Source organism: Cydia splendana, chromosome 14 (genome assembly GCF_910591565.1).
Source record: "Cydia splendana chromosome 14, ilCydSple1.2, whole genome shotgun sequence".
Taxonomy (NCBI): Eukaryota; Metazoa; Arthropoda; class Insecta; order Lepidoptera; family Tortricidae; genus Cydia; species Cydia splendana.
The window spans coordinates 18821795-18845498 of record NC_085973.1 but is presented as its reverse complement, the minus strand read 5'-3'; the positions used below and the strand labels follow the sequence as shown (position 1 = coordinate 18845498).

The 23704-nt window shown below is 39.1% G+C and overlaps 1 protein-coding gene across 1 annotated transcript; it reads left to right on the top strand.

Annotated features, from left to right (window-relative positions):
• Positions 1-1440: 1440 nt before the first annotated feature.
• LOC134796963 (uncharacterized) lies at positions 1441-23214 on the top strand. The gene is made up of 6 exons (XM_063769156.1): positions 1441-1598; positions 1848-2119; positions 20152-20445; positions 21739-21921; positions 22245-22469; positions 22756-23214. The coding sequence occupies exons 1-6, from the start codon at positions 1441-1443 to the stop codon at positions 22932-22934; spliced, it is 1311 nt and encodes a 436-aa protein (XP_063625226.1). The 3' UTR covers positions 22935-23214.
• Positions 23215-23704: the final 490 nt, after the last annotated feature.

The window sequence follows — 23704 nt, the reverse complement described above, 5'->3', positions numbered from 1 at the left end:
ATAAATGTTTTTGTATTTTGGAAGTTGCTAAAATGTGAGTATTTAGAAAGATGAGTAGACCTAATAAGCATATAATGTAATGTAACATGGTTACATGGTTGAGTGGTATGAAACAGCATGAAGCTGCATAAAGCCATTGGTGTTACATGTTTGCATGAACCAATTTACTGCCTTTAGTATGTTTTCAGAAGAACATAAGCAAGTATATCATGTGTTTGACGAGTTGCTGCCAGCGAGAAATGTTGACATGGCTGATGCGGCATAATGTGAAATGAGGCTACTCGGTGGCCTGAGCGCGATGACATGATTGCGGTTGGCAGTGAGATGAGCTGAACAGTAAGCCGTCTACACGTGAGATTGGCAAGAGGATGAAGTAAACCTGTTTTCACACGCCTCGGTGCGGTGATGCCTGTAGTCACGACGCCTGTGTGCGGTGATGCCTGTAGTCACGACGCTTGTATGCGGTGACGTCTGTAGTCACGACGCCTGTGTGCGGTGATGCCTGTAGTCACGACGCTTGTATGCGGTGATGCCTGTAGTCACGACGCCTCGGTGCGGTGATGCCTGTAGTCACGACGCCTCGGTGCGGTGATGCCTGTAGTCACGACGCTTCTTGCGGTGACGCTTGTTTCAATGACGCCTATGTGCGCTGGTGCTTGTTTTCACGACGCCTGTGTGCGGTGATGCCTGTAGTCACGACGCTTTTCGCGGTGACGCCTGTTTCAATGACGCCTATGTGCGCTGGTGCTTGTTTTCAACGACGCCTCTGGGCGGTGATGTCTGTTGTCACGACGCTTCTTGCGGTGACGTATGTTTTCACACGCCGTTGGGCGGTGATGCCTGTTGTCACGACGCTTCTTGCGGTGACGTATATGTTTTCACACGCCGTTGAGCGGTGATGGTTGTTGTCACGACGCTTCTTGCGGTGACGTATGTTTTCACACGCCGTTGAGCGGTGATGGTTGTTGCCACGACGCTTCTTGCGGTGACGTATGTTTTCACACGCCGTTGAGCGGTGATGGTTGTTGTCACGACGCTTCTTGCGGTGACGTATGTTTTCACACGCCGTTGGGCGGTGATGCCTCTTGTGACGACGCTCCTTGCGGTGACGTATGTTTTCACACGCCGTTGGGCGGTGATGACTGTTGTCACGACGCTTCTTGCGGTGACGTATGTTTTCACACGCCGTTGAGCGGTGATGGTTGTTGTCACGACGCTTCTTGCGGTGACGTATGTTTTCACACGCCGTTGGGCGGTGATGCCTCTTGTGACGACGCTCCTTGCGGTGACGTATGTTTTCACACGCCGTTGGGCGGTGATGCCTGTTGTCACGACGCTTCTTGCGGTGACGTATGTTTTCACACGCCATTGGGCGGTGATGCCTGTTGTCACGACGCTTCTTGCGGTGACGTCTGTTTTCAGTTCAGCACACTGATGTTTATGGTTACTGCGCTTTCGGGCGGAGATGTTCAGTGTCTACTCTACATGCAAGACCTGAGAGACGTGGATAACGGCGCCTTCCGCATTCGTTGTGCGGTGATGAAGTCTGCGAACTCCCTCATGCCTATGGCTTGGCTTGAGATGAACATCGAGGAATGGTAACAAAGTTGATGCTGGTAAGGCAAAATGTAATATAAAGTACAAGTAAAGTTAGATGACCCATAATTTTGTTTGACGTAATTTGAGTTTTGATATACAAAATTGACATAATTAGAAAATCAGATCACTGTGAAATGTGAAATGTTTAAATGTTCTACAGCCTATTAAGAAGGTGCAAATGTCGAAATTGTAATACCTAATGTTTCACCGTTTAGGTTGGTCTACGAAAGACATGGTTTGTTTTGAAGGCATAGTGTACCTTGTTGTAAAACGGAACGTTTCAAGTATTATATGGATTATAGAATTGAGAGATCATGTGCTGCATTGGAGGCAGCCATGGACGTGGAGCTGTGCGCTTGTTGTTCGGCCGAGGTCCAGCGAGCCGAGCGAGCGCAATGTCTCCTGTGCCGGCCCTGCGTGGAGCACGCATCATCTACATCTACAACAATGACGTCAGATGTGAGCCCGTTCCTTATTTTCGTTAATAGAGCAGTGTGGTGCTTACCTATTCTCTTCGGTGGTCCGTTGATCAAGCAACGCCAGTCATGCATCATTTCAGAAGGATCTAAATTTAATGATATGATGAATTCGATTGACTATAAATAGTTCCTGCACCTAATATCTGACATTTATTATTCAGTCTTGGATTTGAATAAGGAAAGTTATTAAAAGTATGTAAACAGTAAAGTGAATTGTGGAAGTCTGTTTTCATTTTGATAAAATAAGTAGACATCTGGAGTGTAATCTCACGTGAACATTAATTTATTTAGTAATAACATGTTAAAGTCTCTTGAACTACACAAAGTTATTGTTGACATCGTTGGAAAGCCTTTTGAAACAAAAACGTTGCGTACGGGCTACTTATTCAAATGAATTTGATCGGTTCACAGTTCTAGTGAGCTATAGTGAGTCCCGCTGCTGAGCTGAGCTGCGGAGAGACTGGTGGTGATGTTCAGCGCGGCACAGGTGGAAGAAACCGTCGTGGGCGACGGTTATGGTCAGATGGCCGAATCTGTTAGCGGGGTTTTGAACGTGCCCTAACTGACAGCGTACTGACAGCGTAGCTGTCAGCCCCCACACTCTGTCAAGATGAATTCCCGCGAAGGGACGGTAGCGTCGGTCTATGCATTGTCGTGTATCCAGTTCAGATTAAATCGTTTGCTCTAGACCTAGTGCGTTTCCATGTTATTAGTATGATCCTTTAACTTTTCCGCGTATAGTGCTGGTTACCGCACTAGGGCGGTAAATTAGCACCATATGTACTGTTAATTATTAGTACATTGTGTATTAAGGGCGGGAAATAAGAAATTACGAACGAGTGTCAATTTTAAGCCCGACGCGAAGCGAGGGCTTAAAATGTTCACGAGTTCGGAATTTCTTTACCGCCCGTGGCACACACAATGTTTTTCATCACACTTGTAAGGAAAAAAAGGAGAATTAATAAAAACAAACTTCTGTATAAAACACTTTTCCGCCCTAGGGCGAAAATTTCAATTTCCCGCCCGCAAGCCCTACGTGTAAATAAGTGTTTTTCATCACACTTGCTCGGAAAAGATTTTTTCCGCCCTAGGGCGAAAAATTCAATTTCCCGCCCGCAAGCCCTACGTGTAAATACATCTTTTCCGAGCAAGTGTGATGAAAAATAAAATGGAGTTCAATAAAAAAGGCAGTAACATTCCCAACATAACCACACAACATAAAACTCTTTACCCAAAAGGAAAAACTTCATAAAAGTTACGCGAAGCAACAAGTCCATACGATAGAGCAAATAATAACTCGGAGAGGGTTGTTCGGGTAAAAATGTTAGCGAACAATGTTGGGGGGTGTTTACAATTTGCTACTGGTCTTAATCTTGTACAATATCCTTAGAGCCGTAACGCACCGTCGACTAGTCGCTGGCGACTTGGTCTCTCGGCGACCAAAACATAGGCAACTAGGGCCAGGAGACCAAGCCGAGCACAAGCATCACTAAAACATGTTGTTTTCTTCAAAACTATGTTCGAGAGAGAGAGGGATACAAATTTTTCGTCTCTACAGTTGCTCCCAGTGTGAACGCTTCCGTTTGAACCCGTGTTCTTAGTGGTCGCCGGCAACCAGCAGTCGCTTGTGCTGTGCGTCGCCACTATGCAGCAAGTCGCCGAGTCGGCCGGGCGACCGGCGACTAAGTGCGTAAACGCCTATAGAAAGTCACAGTCGCCGGCGACCAGTCGACAGTGCGTAACGGCTCTTAATTTCCTTGTGTGTGAGGATCATGGAAGTACATTGTTCATAATTGTAACACTTGTGACTGCCAGTCGTTGCGGTAGAAATGTTTTGTATCCGAAAATGCGGTATAATAGTAAAGTATACAAAGGATAAATTGATAATATTTTTTATATAATTATATTCGATTTTTCGTTTTTTTCCGACCCTTGAAAACTTTTACATCTCTATAGAATTTTAGGTTTATTTGTCTGCAGTTTGTTTGTTAATTTTAATTATAATTACAATCTCACCTGTGGTAAAGTGCCGATGCAGTCTAGGATGGAGCATGCTTACCTAAAAGATGTCTATTCACTCTCGATTTAAAACGATCCTAATAGCGGACTGGGATTACATTCGCAGGAAGTGAGTTCCATTCCTTAAGCTCTGGTTTCCTAGGATAGCGGTGCCGTCATATAGCGGCAGTCTCCATACAAAACACTACTCATATTTAGCCGTATTATTTTGTATGAAGACGACCACTTTAAGACGGCACCGCTATCCCAGGAAAACAGAGCTTTGGCGTTCGCACGAGCTTCAGAAAACCTAGGAAATTGTTATTGTCCAATTTCCTTTTCCTTTTCTACACAACAAAAAAGAGATTATATTTATCCAATGTTATATCTTATTACGTTTGCACCGTCCAACCATTAGGTGAATAGTATTTCTTGGAGCTTGATGATGTTAATGACAGAGCCATCAATAACATTAATTATGGACCCGGAAAACGTATTATATGTCTTTGTAAAGGCAGTCAGTCGGCTATTAGTTTCTACGCCATAAATTGTATCCTAAAATAATGTATGTAATAAATATTGTGGTTAAAAAATATTTTAAGTACAAGAAAAGCTCATCGCAATCTCCTTTCTCTCCGATTTATTGCTTTTTAACCGACTTCAATTTCATAGAAGGAGGAGGTTCTGTATTCGGTTGTGGCTATTTTTTTTTTTTATATGTACGTTCACCGATTACTCCGACATCCGTAGTCCGATTTGAGTAAACCGACTTCAATTTCATAGAAGGAGGAGGTTCTGTATTCGGTTGTGGCTATTTTTTTTTTTTTATATGTACGTTCACCGATTACTCCGACATCCGTAGTCCGATTTGAGTAATTCTTTTTTTTGTTTGAAAGGAGCTACCTCCGAGTTGTTCCCATTTTAATTTGGTTCTGTTCTGATGATGGGATCCATGAGGAATTGAGGGAACTCCTCAATTTTTAAAGGCACATGCATGGTGTTTCGGGCGTTTTCTTACGCAACTCGAGCATTTTCTCCCGAAAACCACCAATTTGATGAAGTAGACCTGATGATGATGATTATTTTGATGATAATGATGATGATTTCTTTAACTGTAAGTATGTTCAGCGATTACTCCGGCACCTGTGATCCGATTTGAGTAATTATTTTTTTGTTTGGAAGAAGTTACCTCCAAGGTGATTCCGTATTATTTTTGGTTCTGGTCTGATGATGGAATCCATGAGGAATTGAGGGAACTCCTCAATTTTTAAAGGCACGTGTTAAGTGATTTCGGGGTTTTCTAAAGGAACTCGAGCATTTGCTTCCGAAAATCACCAATTTGATGTACTGCAACTGTAGCCTTACCACGAGTTTGACATTGACATATTCGCTAACGTCTTATGCATCTAACTGTAACTTTTTATGCATCTCGCTCACACTAAGGTTAGTACGAGCGAGATGCATAGGAAGTAAGTTACACACATGCTAGCGAATATATCATCAAATGAATGTAAGGCTACTGACCGGGGGTTAGGGTTAGGAGTTAAGGGGTCAGGGATTAAGGGGTCGGGGAATGGCCGTTGAAGGGTTGCTGGTTCAGGATCGAGGGGTTCCTGGATCAGGGGTTGATGTGCTGTGAGGTTGAGTGATCGGGGGGCTGAGGGATTGGGTCAGTGGCGGGGCGGGCGGATGGATTTAGTTGACAGGAATTATAATTTCCCAGACGGACTCGAGAAAATTCCTGGTTCTGGGTCGAGGGGTTCCTGGATCAGGGGTTGATGCGATGTGAGGTTGAGTGATCGGGGCGTTGAGGGATTGGGTCAGTGGCGGGGCGGAAGATGGTGGCGGATTTAGTGTAGTAGTGACAGGAATTATAATTTCCCAGACGGGCTCGAGAAAATTCCTGATAACATATTTATTAAAGTAATAGGTACACGAATTTAGTGTTAAACATGATCTTGTTTTTCATTCATGCGTCGCGCTCTTAACAATGCGTTAAAACTAAAAATGGAAAAATAAAAACTTTTTACAAAAAAAAGCAAACCGACTTCAAAAAGGATGAAATAAAATATTATCCTTTTTGAAGTCTATGCGTTACCAACTGATATGTTTGAAGTCGGTGCCAAGCCAAGTAGTAACAATACTAGTCAAAAATAATCAGCTTTATTGCTATAAATCCCATTAGAACTGTACTAATAACTATTACAAATGTGTAAGTAATTCTGTCTGCCTCTTTGTCGCCTTTTCATGGCTAAACAACTGAACCGCTTTTGGTGAAATTTGGCAAGAAGGTAAATTTCTTGAATTATTTTATATTTTGAAATGTAGTCCTCTGGATAAGGGACGGAAAATTACTCAGTCCCAATCTCACACTTGCGTGCTATAGACTGTTCGAGCATTAGTAAGAAATGCTCTTTAAAATATACGACGGAAAAAAAATGCATTGGATTTCCACTAATGTGCCGACAAACATGGTACAGACTGCGCCAAGAAGGTTTGATCGTGTGTTCTTAGATACAATCGACGTCAAAGATATGTTTACACTTTTGCACCTTACTCCTTTGTAATAAGGCGAAAAGTGTAAACATATTTTTAACGTCGACTGTACCTACAGAAAGTACGTTCATTGTCGTCGTGTAAGGCAATCCAACGTAGGTATGTACATCCTTATCGAATCGCACCGAAATCATGGTATGCTTCAAAATTTGGCTTGGCACCGACTTCAAACATATCAGTTGGTAACGCATAGACTTCAAAAAGGATAATATTTTATTTCATCCTTTTTGAAGTCGGTTTGCTTTTTTTTGTAAAAAGTTTTTATTTTGTTATATTTTTACTACTTATATAATAATATATATGTGTGTAAATAAACAATGAAAATTACCCACTGAAAATGTAAATAGAAGAATTTCAGCAAGCCTCTTTCGCATTTCCAAAAAAAGGGAAAATAAGGAGCCATAGGCAAAGTAATTTTTAAGCTAATACCTACAGTAACTTTTAAAGGAAAATTTTAAAATTGTTCGCATTAAACATTAAAGAAGACTGTTTTTTGGGGTTGTGATGTTAATAACAGTTCAAGTGGCAATTATCCCTTCGTGCTCTATTAGGTTCAGAAACAAGCGTAGTGAGGTGGCATCATTTTATTGTAATTATTTTGGTGGGCCAGTACCTATTTTTCTTATTAGGTATCACAGGCCAAAACGTTGCCGTTGCCAAGTTTTTGTTCGATAATTTGCATTACTAACTGCAAAAAGTAGTAAACGAACGAATGAAGGGCTCAATATTTGAAGATACCTGAAGAAACTTGTGTTATATCTTGCAGTTGTCAATCGCACTTGCGATCAGTTCGAAAACAGATCAATACCGAATTTAAAAATGCTGCCGTAAGTAATTTCACTTGTTGTGTGTTTGACTTCAATTCTGGCGGCGACAAAATTAGGATTTTAAAAGGTGCTCGAATCTTATTTCATTGAGAACTCTTTGTAGAATTCGGAAAACATAAAAAATCTTTAAATGAACTAGAATGATAAGGGTATTTTCAGTAAAAAAAAATACCATTTCTTTGTGTGACTTACTTACTTCGAAAAACCATCAGCTTGGGAAAAAAAACGTTCAGTTTTGTGACGCATTTTCAGATACATCTTGTACGGACCGTCACAAAAATTTACTGACTTTCAAATTTCTTATGAAAAACTGCGGATGCTTTTTTTGTTTCAATTAATAGTCCTCGTGATTCTGAGGCAAAATAATCCAAACTTTGTTACTTTTTCGAAAAGAAGTAAATGATATACTTTTTTTTAAAAACCCCCATAAAGGCGATAAAAAAACAATCATCATATCCCCACAGACAGGGATTATGGAATGTTTTGTCGTTATTTATTCCCGTCCATTCATACATAATGTAGTGGAAATGAACTAACCACACGAAGGTACACGCGAAGTATGATTTGCAAGTCGGAGCAGTCTCGGGCGCAGCTTTGAATATTTTGTGATTGGTGATTTGACTTTTAAAACAGCCGCTTATCAAGTGCTCTTGGCTCCGCTTGCTTTGTTTTTGAACTAGATTTATTAATTTTGTAGTCTATTGTATTGTTTTGTCTTTTGTTTTAAGACAAAAATTTTAAATGTCAATTTTTCCAGATTGTGAAATAACTGATTAGTGGGTAGATTTTCAAACCGTAGCATTGTTTAGGTGTACGAGTAATTTAATATGAGTATAGCTGGATATTTTCTCATCGATGATGTCGAAATGTCTCAACCTGCAGGATAATATAAACAGGTAGGTAGAATCCAGTACCTATTTTTACCAGTAAATTCTTTTCACATGTTGCAGTGCACAAGTCAGAGCATTAGGCCGGCTTCACGCGGGATAACGTTGTCACAGACCGGCCGAGTACAAAGGCCGCATTAGGACAATCTGCTCGTCCTGACCTGTAATTATTATAGCGGCTTGGACTATCTGGTTCATTGATGTCACGAAGTATATGTTGAGTCACTTATTGTTTGAGTAATTTTTGGATTTTTATAACTATCAGTCATGATATCGAATTTAGAACTATAAAAGGTCTTTTTAAAGTTGTTTCTCCAGTTTTCATAGTTCTGAATATGAACTATGTTTTGAAAAATACTGTCTCTTATAATCTAATCCTCTTTTTAGGCACAATATTTTATCAAAACTTAATTAACCTTCACGACGTACCGGATACATAAGTAGTTCAGATTTAGCTACCGACCAGACAGTACTATTCTCCTTATTATACCAGTAATCCTTTTCACATAAAGCTACACGAGTCAGACCGAGCATTAGGCTGGCTTCACGCGGGATAACGTTGTCACAGACCGGCCGAGTACAAAGGCCGCATTAGGACGATGTGCTCGTCCTGACTGCGCTACCTGTAAATATTATAGCGGCTTGGTATACTTACTAGCGCTACAATGATGATTTACCTTCAGTATTTTCAGGAGGTTCTACGGTCGAAGCCCGGCAGAAGCTAGCTGCTGAAGAGATGTCTGATGAGCACTGATATTTTTTTCCTCAGGACATTGAACTATTATTACTAACGTAAAGAACCGGCACAGAAAACCAGTATTTTGCGCCATGCGTTGCTGCCGTTTTGGCACCAAACCATAGATTAGAAGCGGAGCGTGAGTCTCGCGACCTAAACGCGTAACCGCCATGAATTTTACGGCGCTTACGACGTTTTGGTCGCGCGGTACAGTTTGTGACTGCGACAATTTCATTGTTTGGTATGTCGTCTCTATATAGTAGTAAATAATAACTCAATGGTTATGGATGATCGATTTATTACATCACATTGTCTTCAAAAGGCCAGTGACAGGATTGACAGTCCATTTTACACATTTATTTATTTTTGGTAAAAACTTCTTTTTTTTATGCTTATGATTGTATTTACAGCAAAACTATTAGCTTGGCACCTCTGCAGACATTATTTGCATGCGAGGTGCCAGTGAATGCCTTTTGAATAGGTATCACTTTTTTACCAAAATGAGGCAAAATAAACTTTTTATCAGGTTTCTGTAATACTAATTACCATGTATATTTAATTGAATAGTAACAATACAAAAAGTTATTCCCCATATTCCCTTAATAAAATGTATATTATAAATCACGAGTAGGAAACATGCCCAACTTTGTCCTCATCAGAAAAAGTTGGCTAATTCGGACATGTAATTCGGAGCGGGCGCGATCCGAACAATAACTGAGATTTATGAATCATTCCACTTTTGTTGCGAACTGTACCGCCCTGGGAATATGCGGCCGATTCTGCTTCAACTAATTCATATTGTTTAATTTTTTTTTATTCTGCCTTGACCGCGAGCACCAATCAGAAATACCGTTCGGATTGGCAGCAACATCGATTATGACATTTGCGGCAGTAACGTATGAATGAATGAAATCTTTATTTCAGGCAGCTAATTAAAATTAGCATACGCATATACGCTTATGTAAGTACACTGGCGTTCAAAAGTGCATGGACATGTTTAAACCGTAATATTTAGGCATTACGGTCGATATCTATCCATGCACTTTGGAACGCCACTGTACACTTTTATCTTCGGACACAAAGGGAAAGCTTTTAATTCGACGTACGCATGTTGTATCATTAAGAGGTTAAGAGGGATTTCATTTTCGTTAGGGTCTTTAAGAACACTTTATTTAACGAGTACTTTATGTTTATAATACCATTTATAACGGGTTATAAACATTTTTACATTGAGTAAAAAATAATAGGGGCTTATAAAATTTTATGACACATTTCAACGTTAGTGAAACAAGCTGTAACCGCCAAATTACATGAAAAGAACTAGCAAAGTGAGAATCGGACTCATGCTCTTGCGTTATTTAAATAAATAAAAAATTACAATATATATTTGATTCTAGAAGACGTTAAGACGGGTGAGGATCTGGTAGGCCCAGACGGAGATGGCGGGATGACCTGGACGCATATCTTAACGACTGGCCGTAGATTGCTCAAAACCGAGACGAATGGAAATCAAGGGGGGAGGCCTTTGCCCAGCAGTGGGACACTGTATAGGCTTATATAATAATAATATTTTATTCTAATACCGACTTACGGCTTTCATTGTTATTTATTATTTTTAATCTGCCAGCTTTATAATTTTTTGTCATGCCGTAACAAATTGTTAAATCTGAATAGGGGTCCTGAACGAATCTTCAGATACAGAGGGCCTACCGCGAACCGTCGACGTATTGCCTCTCTGTCGTACTTGTAAATTTGTACGGAAGTGTGACAGGGAGGCAACACGTCGAACGTTGTTCGCGATAGACCCTCTGATGCAGCAGAGCTTGCCGACAGACGGACGGCAGTCACCCCACCCCTCGCGTGGAATGATGGTCCCTATATATATATAGTTACTATATAGTCAGCCAAGTCTCTTTTGATTGGGTTTAATTAAAAAAATAATAAGAAATATGTTATACCACTTTTTATTATTTAAATTTCACATTTCTAAATAAATTAATGTGCTAAACTTCCAAAAAAACTACAAACATTATCTTACGTGACGGCTACTCTATATAAAAATGAACTGGGGAGCAACGAGAGGTTTATATTAAAGTTCCATTTTTCACTCTTCGGTTACGGAACCCTAAATAATAAGAACGTACGTTTTTATATAGCATTTCCATTCGCACATTTTTAGCAGTTTCCTTTTGGCGCAGTTTTCTTAAAATATTTTTTCTAGGCAGTAGCTCTCTTTGTGTTATTTTCGCCATAATAGTAAACATCTGGCAACAGCGGAAACAACGCAAAGTACCAGAAACAGTTACATAAGTGCTTTAGCTTTATTCTGGAACATTTCTTATGAAAACAGCCTTTATATTTTTGTGCTTACTTCATACGGCTCCAGGTATTTTCGTAAATCACATTGAAAATAAGTTTGAGAATGGTACGTATGGCAACAGAATACGGTTACTCATTGAATGAGCGTTCGAAAGTCACTTACGTTTGTTTTATGGGAAATAATAGTACTTTGTATGGTTTTGAAAAACTCAGCTCCGAGCGCATTTATTTATTTTCCTTTAGTTATTTTTACATTTTTGCCAAAAATACCAGTTGTTTTATGTTCTTAGTACATATATGGTTTACCCGTACTTGTCATGACGGAATAATGACGTCACGCTACATAGAGTATGATTTTAACGTAATAACATTTGTCAACAGTGCGGAAACATGTAACTGACTTTCATCTTATTGTCACTCAACTCAATAATTGATTGTTAATAATAGGTTATTAAATAATTTAATAATACATCTTATTTTTGATTTTAAACAGTGTTTTTACGTAACAAGTATCTATTTTTCTACACGTCAATGGGTTAGTTATACCAGTATACCTACACTGTGAAAACGAGTAACCCGACAGTATTGTAGGTAGTGTTACAAAAAAACTCTGTAAATATGTTATATTACGTCATTTTTGTCGTCAATGGAATAAAATGTACGGGCCCTGTATAAAATAACAATAGCATAAAGTAAGACGCAATATGTTGCTTTAATGGACACTTATAAGTTCTCCGAAATCTCATGAAAGAAATTCATTGTACATGTTCGTAGGTAATTATAAATTAAGTAATGTTTTATTTCAATGTTTTTGTTGCTAAATGGGTATTTTTGTTAAGACTGAATAAAAGAACACAACCTTTGGTTGTTTTCAGACCATTTATAAAATTATTTACAAAAAGTTTTTATGTTTTTTTCAGCGCTAAACATAACAACTGTAGGGTGCATTCGGGTATTTAATTCCGAAAGGAAAAAACACTAAACAAGTGACAGATACTCGTAATTCTGAAACGGGACTCTTATAACTGAATATGAGTGACTTTTATAGTATTTTATGAAACTGTTGTTTAAGAGAGGTCAATAAAGGCGAGTGGCGTGTGTAACAATTTGAGGCGAAGCCGAAAACTGTTAATAAAGACGCCACGAGTATTTTTAGACTCGGTTAAACAACGTTGCATACAATACTTTTTCTACGACCAAGCACTTACTTTGAAATAAAATTGTAAATTTAACAAATATTTTTCATGTCATCTAGTCGCAGGCAGCACATTTTTAGCGACTTCTTGGGCTATCACTGATATTTCTTCAGGCTTAGACGCTAAGTTTTCGTCTTCATCCATTTTAACTTGAAAGACACTGTTTCTTAACACAAAAGTTAAGTTTTTATTCGACAACCACAATAACCACATTCAAGAAGTAGCAAAGAATGGAGGGTACGGGCGGGAAAATTAATGAATGAAATTAAAAAAAAAACAAGTCTGGTTCACTTATTTGTCAGAGATGACATTTAAAATAAGGTTGGCAACATTGTATTTCATACAATATTTTTTAAGTGGTCATTACACGAAGTATCGAAAAGTGCCAAAAAGATACTGCACAAATGCGTTTTTGGGGAAAAGACTTTAGTCTTTAGACTTGTCGTGACAACGACATATAAGGTAGGGTTTTAAAGATGTGTTCACGACCCTTTAAATGACAAATAAAAGTACGGGAGTAGAAAAAATTATTTTCGGTACTACCCAATTTCTGAAATTACCCGAATGGCTTATAAAAGAAAGGGACCGTTGTAATCTTATAAAATATTTACCGAACATTTTACGTTATTTCAAACAAAAACCATTAACCTTCTGCATAATCGAGTAATAAGACATCCAATAAAGTTAGTTAGCCCCGGATTCGGATCGGGAGGAATATTATGCAAACGGCAGCAGATGGCCGATCAATAAACCCGGACCTTTCTAAAAATATTTACATGGAGTTTAGAATCGCTGGAAAAGGTTTTCACGGGAAATAGAGAATGTAGAGGTAACAAAATTTTTAGGGTTAATGATTGACGACCAGCTTAGCTGGAAATATCATATAGAGTATTTATGTAAAAAACTAAGTACATCAGCCTTTGCATTATTTAAACTGTCAAAAACTGTTAACCTTGAAGCAATGTTGATGGCATATCATGGTCTTGTAGCCTCGGTGTTAAGATATGGCATCATATTTTGGGGCAACTCAGTTCATAAAGAAATAGCCTTCAAAGCGCAAAAGCGTTGTGTACGATCAATGTGCGGACTAAAAGTTAGAGAGAGCTGTGTACCTTTCTTTAAGTCACTTAAAATATTAACACTGGCATCGTTATACATACTAGAAGTAGCTATATTTGTCAAAACCAACCTAAACTTATACAGCAGCGTTTATCAAGGCCGGAGATTTCCAACACGTCAACAATATAGTCAGAATCTGAAAACCCTACAGTGTTGTAACACCGCGCTGGTGAAAAATGGCATCTTAGGCATGGCACCGATAATATTTAATAAAAATCCAAACAATTTTAAAGTACTTGACATATATGAATTCAAAAAACAGTTTACTTCGTACCTTATTGACAAATGCTACTATACTATTAGTGAATACATAAATGATGATAAAGGCTCAGACTTGTATTAGAATTGTATTGATTATTGATATCTAAATGTATTTTCTTTTCTATTGACATTGGATTTAAATTTTGTATTATAATTGTAAGACAATATTTCAGTTTGTATTTTAAGTGAAATTTGTAGTAGTATTAATGTTAATGTATGACTATGTTTTCAAATAGGTAGGTTTTTTTTAGACATAAGCATGCGTTTATTTGATAACCGCACGAGACAATTTTGTACACCTGCATAGTGGGTAAAGCATAGAGGCCAATGTATATTTATGTACCTACCATCTTTCATGTAACCTATGTTTAACAAAATAAATGAAATGAAATGAAATGAAATGAAATGAAATGAAACGGGTCACAATGTGACAATCGTTTAGAGAAAACGTGAATTGAAAATGATCGTAGCATTTGTCATCCCGATACACTAGGTATTTTTTGATAATACGTTATTACTTAGTAGTCTCTTCTTCTTAGTCGGTACACTCTTGCCAGAGTGGTCGTGGTCATCATTGTGAATCTCGATGAGTGATGATCTTGCTAATACGGCGCCATTCGTCGCGGACTGTTACTTTACATAGTAGTATACGAATACATAATTATATTTACTCCATTATTAATGCATAAAGGATGACTCACGTTAGACCGGGCCGTGTCCGGGCCGGAGCTTCCGGCGCTTACTTTTCTATGACATGACAGGCGATCACGTGATGATTTCCATAGAAAACGATACACCGGAAGCTCCGGCCCGGACACGGCCCGGTCTAACGTGAGTCATCCTTAAATACTACCTATGTATAAATACTACTGTCCTGTAAGGTTATCACTTTATATTCTCTTAAATTTAATGACTCATAATAAAATATTAATTTATGTCAATCATGTTAAACAACTCACAAAAACAATATTGGATTTCATTTCCATGAAAAAAGTTTCGTTGTGCAATCCCTTCTAAATTACCTTATTCATTTAACGGCAACACCCTGTAGCGGATGCGAATTTATTTGATTTTTCGAGCCGTCCTAATCGAGAGAACCATATTATTATTAAAGATAGACCTCAGAAATTGACCGAGCAAACCTTAAACCTCATGGCTGAACGACGCTCGCTACAGTTGCAGTCTCCCGATGACGCGGAGTCATATAGGCAGCTCAATAGACGTATATCTAAGTCCTTGCGACATGATCTGCGTCTCTTTAATACTAACCGTATTAAAGAGACTATTGAGCGAAACCAAGGCTCCAAAGTGTTCGCAAAGGACAAGTCTATTGGGCAAAGCCAGCTGACAAAGCTGAAACGGGAAGATGGCAGCATAGCGTCGAGCAAAGCGGAGGTTTTAGGTGAGATCGAGAGGTTCTATGGACAGTTATACACTTCGAACGCAAAGCCCGTTAACAGCTTGGTAGGAGATCCAAGAGCCAAGCTGTCCCGACATTATACCGAAGATATCCCGGACATCAGTCTGTACGAGATTAGGATGGCCCTGAAGCAGCTTAAGAACAACAAGGCGCCGGGCAAAGACGGAATCACTTCAGAGCTTCTGAGAGCGGGTGGAACACCGGTACTTAAAGTCCTCCAGAAGCTCTTTAATTCCGTCTTGTCCGAGGGCATAACGCCTGAAACATGGAATAGAGGCGAGGTGGTGCTGTTCTTCAAAAAAGGTGATAACAACCTATTGAAGAACTACAGACCCATCACGCTTCTGAGCCATGTCTATAAGCTGTTTTCAAGGGTCATCACGAACCGTCTCGAACACAGACTTGATGACTTCCAGCCTCCCGAACAAGCCGGTTTCCGAAAAGGCTATAGTACCATAGACCACATCCATACGCTGCGGCAAGTTATACAGAAGACCGAAGAGTATAACTTGCCATTATGCTTAGCGTTTGTGGACTATGAGAAAGCCTTCGATTCGGTGGAAACATGGGCGGTGCTTGAGTCTCTTCAGCGATGCCATATTGACTATCGGTACATCGAAGTGTTGAAGTGTTTGTATAGTAACGCCACCATGTCGGTCCGAGTACAGGAGCAGAGCACGAGGGCGATTCCATTGCGAAGAGGCGTAAGGCAGGGAGACGTTATCTCTCCGAAACTGTTTACTGCCGTAATGGAAGACGCCTTCAAGCTCCTGGAATGGGAAGGACTTGGCATCAACATCAACGGCGAATACATCACTCACCTTCGGTTTGCCGACGATATCGTAGTCATGGCAAAGTCGATGGAGGAACTCAGCATGATGCTCGATGACCTCAACCGAGTTTCACAACGGGTGGGCTTGAAAATGAACATGGACAAGACGAAACTTATGTCAAATGCCAATGTTGTGCCCATCCCAGTCTCTGTTGGGAACTCGGTACTCGAAGTTGTTGACTCGTACATCTACCTAGGACAAGTAGTCCAATTAGGTAGGTCCAACTTCGAGAAAGAGGTCAACCGCCGAATCCAACTCGGTTGGGCAGCGTTCGGGAAACTACGTAATGTCTTTTCGTCCGACATACCTCAGTGCCTCAAGACGAAAGTCTTTAATCAATGTGTGTTACCAGTGATGACTTACGGCTCCGAAACGTGGTCTTTCACTATCGGCCTCATCTCAAAACTTAAAGTCGCTCAACGAGCTATGGAGAGGGCTATGCTCGGAGTTTCTCTACGTGATCGAATCAGAAATGAGGAGATCCGTAGACGAACTAAAGTCACCGACATAGCCCACCGGATTAGCAAGCTGAAGTGGCAATGGGCAGGCCACATTGCACGCAGAGAAGATGGCCGATGGGGTCGAAAAGTGCTCGAGTGGAGACCACGGACTAGCAAGCGCAGCGTAGGACGTCCACCCACAAGATGGACAGACGATCTTGTTAAGGTCGCCGGAAGACGCTGGATGCGGGTCGCTTCCAACCGGCACGTATGGAGGTCCAAGGGGGAGGCCTATGTTCAGCAGTGGACGTCTCATGGCTGAGATGATGATGATGATGATATTATTATTCTCGTTGCTCTGAGCGACGGCAAACGTTTGCCTAAAATAGAAAAAATATCGCCGATGAAGGAATTACTGTGTAGAGATGCGCAAAACGCTTCACTGAGTTGAAAAAATTGATTCATATCTTTTGCTCGCTGTGTTATCACTAATTTCGCTCACTTCGCTCAGTGGATCTGTAGACTATACTGTTCAAGAGTGAGTAGAGGGAAATGTCAATCAATCAGATACACACACACAGCCATAAGAGCGACCAAGATGGCGAATCACGCGATACGATCCCGCCATGTTTTCCCGACACCCTCCGAATTCTTCCGAACCGCTCCGAAACCTATTCGCATCATCTCATTCGCTCACTCGCTCATCACACTCGGCCGGCTCATTCGTATCATGAGTGAGAAAGAGCACGCAAGGAACACTGAGATAGATGAGCGAGTGAGCAAGTTAAGTCATCAGTGAGTTGAAGAGTGAGCGAGTTCAATCAATAGATATAGTTCATTTAAATCACTCACTCGTGATCGACACAATTCTGGTTTGACTTAGTAGTTTCACTTGTCTACGGAACCCTAAAACCCGCTAGTGGAGATGCGGCTATCAAGAGCCGATTATTCCATTATTTACGGCGCGTCCGACCCCGCTCCGTTTATCGGACCCATCAATGCGAGCATTATTTATGGAACTATAAATAAAACTATCCAGTGATCGAGTGTTAAAAGGTGATCGCTGGTGATCACTGATCATAAATACAAGAATCGACGGAATATTGAAATATTTCCGCGCAAGAAACTGTTATAGGTAATCAATTTAGAGCCATTTTAATCTTTTTATACCACGTCAGTGGCAAACAAGTATACGATCCCCCTGATGGTAAGAGGTCACCTGTAGCTTATGGACGGTTGGACTCAGACTCGTTATTATGATTTAGAAATCGCCTGCTACTGATATCGATTACACTTTTAATTAATCACAGGTACGTTTTGATATTAATATTCTTATACGGAACCTCAATTGTTTTTCTCGATTCCCTTAGGTATATATAAGGATTGTAAAACATTATATTTGAACGATAAGGCACGCTAAAAATAGTTCCGTAGAAGGAGCACTGTGCACTGTAAACAACATGTCTCTTAAAGTACTCGTGTTTGTAATCGGTGAGTAAATTATTAATTTATTTACTTAATTCAATTTAAGTAAGAGCCAGCGGAAGTTTTAAGGAGTTAAGTTTCGGCGTTTTCCATGGAAACTTAGTAGATATCTCCATTAAGCCTAATTAAATTTGAAGCATCTACTAATCAATTTCGTTCAAGTTCCTACTTACTGATTTTATTTTCTGTATTTAACAAAATTTCAAACGAGAACAGCTATATAATTTAAATCTGTGACTATATATTTTTATTTATTTATACTTTATTGCACAAAGATATACAATTAAGTACAAATGGCGGACTTAATCCAAAAGGCATTCCCTACCAGCCAACCAACAAAAACACCAAACGTTGGTACATGGAAAACAAACAATCCAATAAAAACATTCATTGTGTGTTAAGGGCAAGGACCGGAAAACCCCTCTTTACGCTTAATCCTATCAATTCGGTAACCCAATCGATTCGGTTACCTTATCATTCGGTAACCCTATCATACTGTTACCTGATTGTAATGGTAACCTTATTGAAACGGTAACCCTAACCTTTAACCGAGTTAATCTCAAAACCCCATCGCGATAGGGTTTTTGTTAAGGGTTTTTAACAGGTTTTCATTCAGTTATGGTAACCTTTATTATCGGTTGCTTACTGGTTTGCTACATTAAAGTAGTTTTAGTGATGTGCCATCAGAACTAAAAAAAATACTAAAAAAATTGTTTATTTTATTTACTTTATTTATATTTTGTTGATTTTATTGACTTTATTTATTAAATTTATTTAATTTAATTTATTTATTTAATTTATTGAATTTATTTAATTTATTGAATTTATTTAATTTATTGAATTTATTTAATTTATTGAATTTATTTAATTTATTGAATTTATTTAATTTATTTAATTTAATTTATTTATTTAATTTATTGAATTTATTGAATTTATTGAATTTATTTAATTTATTTAATTTAATAAATTAAAATTTAATTTATTAAATTTATTAAATTCATTAAATTTATTTAATTTATTTAATTTATTTAATTTATTTAATTTATTTAATTTATTTAATTTATTTAATTTATTTAATTTATTTAATTTATTTAATTTATTTAATTTATTTAATTTATTTAATTTATTTAATTTATTTAATTTATTAAATTTATTAAATTTATTAAATTTATTAAATTTATTAAATTTATTTAATTTATTTAATTTATTTAATTTATTCAATTTATTTAATTTATTTATCTATTTAATTTATTTAATTTATTTAATTTATTTAATTTATTTATCTATTTAATTTATTTAATTTATTTAATTTATTTTAATTATTTTAGTTATAATATAATAATATTTATATTTTACTTTTATATTCATATTATAACAAACCTAACTTAAGACGAAAAATAAATAAAGAGTTTATAATAACACACCACACAGGTAAGGTATAAAGATAAACAAAGGAAAGGCAACAAAACTTGTTTGTGCTGGAGGCTTCATAGACCGCCCATGCCAACCTCGGTTATTCAATAATAAGTTGAATTTAAGTGTGCGTAAAGATTACAATCGTTTGAACTGGTCAAAAACCTCATAATGAGGTAACTGAATAGACTGGGTTTTTATTTCGGTTACCGGTAACAGAGGTTAACTCGATCTGATAGGGTTACCGAATCAAAGTGTTACCTTATTAAGCGGTTACCGTTATGGTAGGGGTTTTTATAAACACCTCTAAAATAACCCTATGAAAAACCCCGGTTAAGGTAACCGGTTCCTGTCCCTGGTTAAGGGCCGAAGAATTTGTTATTGTCACACTTGTGAGGAAAAAGGACAATAAATATAACTTCTGCCTAATTTCGTACGTAGAGTACATCCATTGGTCGACATTTCTGTATGTACGGACCGCGTCGCCTACGTGACTTACACCACTACCTACATTTACTACCACTACCTACACCACCTACACCTTTTATGGGCAAGTATGATAAAAATTGTATTTTCAAAACAGGACTTATCATCGCAGCAGCCTCTCACTGCGACCACTTCTATAGGAAAGACTACACCTACATCGACCAGTTCGACGCCTTCTACAAGCTCCACTGGGACCTGTCGGGGCAGTCCTGGGGCTCCGCCTTCTTAGCCTGCGACGATGAGGGCGCAGCCCTGTTTTACCCGAAGACGGCAGATGAGTGGAGCGTTGTGAGCACCCTGGTCGCGCCGATGAAACTCAAGCCTAATGTTACGGAGATTTTCGTTGGGATACATGATGAGTTTGGGCTGGGAGAGTTCATGACTGTTGATGGTAGGTAATAGTAATAGTAGAAGTAGTATTTATTTTCTCTCGAATTGCAAGTAAAGGAGATAGTCTAAGAACAAATTAAATTATTTTCTATATAACTATTTTAATTTGTATTATTTCAAGTAGACACACTACTGAAACCTAGGAGAACTCCAGGAACAATGATAATACACTTGGGTTTTAAAATCACTTCTTTTTATTCACTTCAATTCTCAATATTACACTTTTATAATTAAACCGAACGGGTCTAAGGTTAGACACGAAGTGCCCGTTCCGAGCTGGATAACCGCCTTTTATAACCTCTGGTAGCACCCCAACTGGTTCTACCCGAGTTGTATCTGCCCTCAATATACCGACCGGTAGTGAACCAGTAATTGTATTGGAAAAAAGGGTAGGCGGGTTGTTACACTACTATTTTTTTGGGGCGCCACAAGCCCTCAGGAAATTGTGTTATACTCGGAAATTTTGAGCCATGCCAGTGACCGACTGGCCGAGCGGTTCAGGCATCTGTCGCGTAAACGGAGGACGCTGGTTCCATTCCAGCCTTGGACACTGGAGGCCTTGGTCATTTTTTCCTTCGTGTATCGATTTATTTCGGTTTGTAAAGGAGATAGATACAAAATCGAATACTGAGCTTTTCTTTTTCCAATTGTTTGATGGAATGTTAAAAATTCGATTTCGTCATGTGATTATGTCTGGGTCAGACACGAGCAACGGCTGACATTTGATCAATCTAATTCTCTTATCATTCGTCCAAACAGCATCTGATCATTTAAATTATTATTATTTGTTATAGATAGTTATTAACCGAGCGTTAGCGAAGATCTTCATTTCATTGACTGACCGGTCAGACCGTTAGGGCAAAAATGCTTTTGTATGTTCTCCTCTATAGATCGCATTTCATAACTCAGGGGTTCCCAAACATTTTTAGCTTAGGGCCATATTGCGCCTCAGAAACTTTCGCGCGGGCCACCGTCGGTTTTGGGCAGAGGGAGGGTGTCTGGTTGCTGCTGTTAGGAACAGTTCCACTCTCAATGAGTGCTGAACCCCTGGAGCCTGGCTCCCGCGGGCTGGACAGTGGGCACTCGCTTTGGGGGTCCGCGGGCCGGATTGGAACGCGGTGCGGGCCGGATTTGGCCCGCGGGCCGGGGTTTCAAGACCCCTGTCTTAACTGATTCTCGTTAAATTTTGTGGGCAGGTTCGATAGTTACATTTTTTGTCGTTACGTTTTATAAAAATGTTCAAAATGGCGAAATTTGACACAATTGCCGTTGCCTACCTTCCTCAATGTTCCAGGTTTGTCAACACCATCTCCTCTACCAGATATAGACCAAGATCTGGAAGGCCAGAGCGCATGCGTGGTGATGGAAATAAACACTGGCGCCTACAAGCTGGAGGCATGTGACACGGACAGCATAAAGCCGTTTGTCTGCAAAAAGGTCGAAGAGGTTATTGCATCCTGTCCTACCATCGATCGTGGTAAGTATACTGTTGTATCTTGGTTTTTTACAGATGTTTCTATAATGGCCAGGACTGGACTACCAGGCCGATTGCTCCCTAGGTCCCTAAGGCGTGGAAACGAAATATGAAGGAATGAAAATATTCGCACACTTCTGGTAAGCTTTCGTAGCTCGGTTGTTTACAAGTGGTGTTCCGAAAGGTCGCAAGTTCGAGTCTTGCTTATTAATTTTTCTTTTAATATAAAGTTTGTACTAACACTTGCAGACGTATCTACTTGATAAAAAATATAGGTAATTATTTATTTGATCATCGAAACCTCCCATTTTTGAATAATTTTCCAGGCTACATATACGACAAAAAAACAAAAAAATGTTACAAGCTCAACCAAAGAAAGAAGCTGTGGACCGACGCCATGCAGACCTGCTTCATGGAAGGTGGGATCCTGGCGGTGGTCACCAGTGCTGAGGAAGCTGATGTCATCTTCCAGAAGTTGCCAGAATATGAGGAAGAGTATTTCGTTGGGTTTAGGAGGCTGTTTCAGAATGGAGACTTTTATACGGTGAAAGGTTAGTTTGGTTTTGATTTTTATTTAATGGCGCCTTTAAATTGTTTATTTTATTTATTTATTCGACACACCGAACGTAGAGATTTTTCCTGTGCCTTGAAGGTTATTTCTTGGTATATGGAGTCGCCCCAGAATATCACGCCGTATCTTAAGATTGTGGTAACTTGGTAGGCGGTTATTACTGCTGATTCATTGGCTGTTTTAGCATATCTCCATTATACACTGTGTCATGGGATTCATAGGCGTGACATGGACAACAGCACCAATAGTAATTTCTTTAATTTTAGGTCAACAATTCGACAACACATTCTACAAGCGTTGGCGAAACAATGGAAACGACGAGAACGAATCTAACAACGATTGCGGGACGGTATCGAAACGATACGACTACAGAGACCTATTCACTGGCACGAGGAATTGTCTCCAACCCGCTGCTTTCGTGTGTGAAATGGTCGCTAGGACTTAAACTTGCAGGCAGATTTAACTTGTGTCAAAGAGAATTAAGTCTACTTAATTCTCTTTGCTTGTGTGATAGTATATGCTAAAAATTAAAGCTCAATAATAATGTACCTATTAATTCTTTCGCTCGGTGAGAACCTTTTGAGTTCACTCTAGCTAGAGCAATAGAACCTCGAAAGGCCCACCATACCAAGATTTCCAATTTCTAATTTGAACCTTGATGTAGGTATAGTAAATTGGGATGGATTTCGTATGTTTGGGAAAGCAATGAAACAGAAGAAGTGTGACTTTATTATGATGAAATAAAATACAAAGAGCGGTTTCATTTACCTAATACGCCCACACGACAATGTCACTCGTAATTAAAACAACGAAGAAATTCATAATAAAAAGGGCCTCCCACGTTATTAAAAAAATAATAACATTTTAATTAATAATAACAACAATTCATTAGCCATCCTAGACGTCGCTTTTTGCGGGGGCCCATGTGGGGGCGAGTCACAGTCTGCTGGAAATAAAATTATTGTATGCCATTTTATTAGGCAGGCGTTCGGTTATATCCTATACAGCCCAGTATTTAGCCCATTCGTTTCACCTAATAGCCTAGTTCATTTATAAGGTTCCGTACCCAAAGGGTAAAAACGGGACCCTATTACTAAGACTCCGCTGTCCGTCTGTTTAGGCTGTATCTCACGAACCGTGACAGCTACACAGTTGAAATTTTCACAGACGATGTATTTCTGTTGCCGCTATAACAACACATACTAAAAACCGAAT

What these genes read in the sequence shown, in the direction of transcription:
- LOC134796963 (XM_063769156.1), top strand. Translation starts at nt 1,441, where the DNA reads ATGGTTACTGCGCTTTCGGGCGGAGATGTTCAGTGTCTACTCTACATG. An exon ending in CTTACCTATTCTCTTCGGTG is followed by an intron (nt 2,120 to 20,151) that starts GTCCGTTGATCA and finishes TTTTCAAAACAG; the next exon opens with GACTTATCATCGCAGCAGCC. An exon ending in AGACTTTTATACGGTGAAAG is followed by an intron (nt 22,470 to 22,755) that starts GTTAGTTTGGTT and finishes CTTTAATTTTAG; the next exon opens with GTCAACAATTCGACAACACA.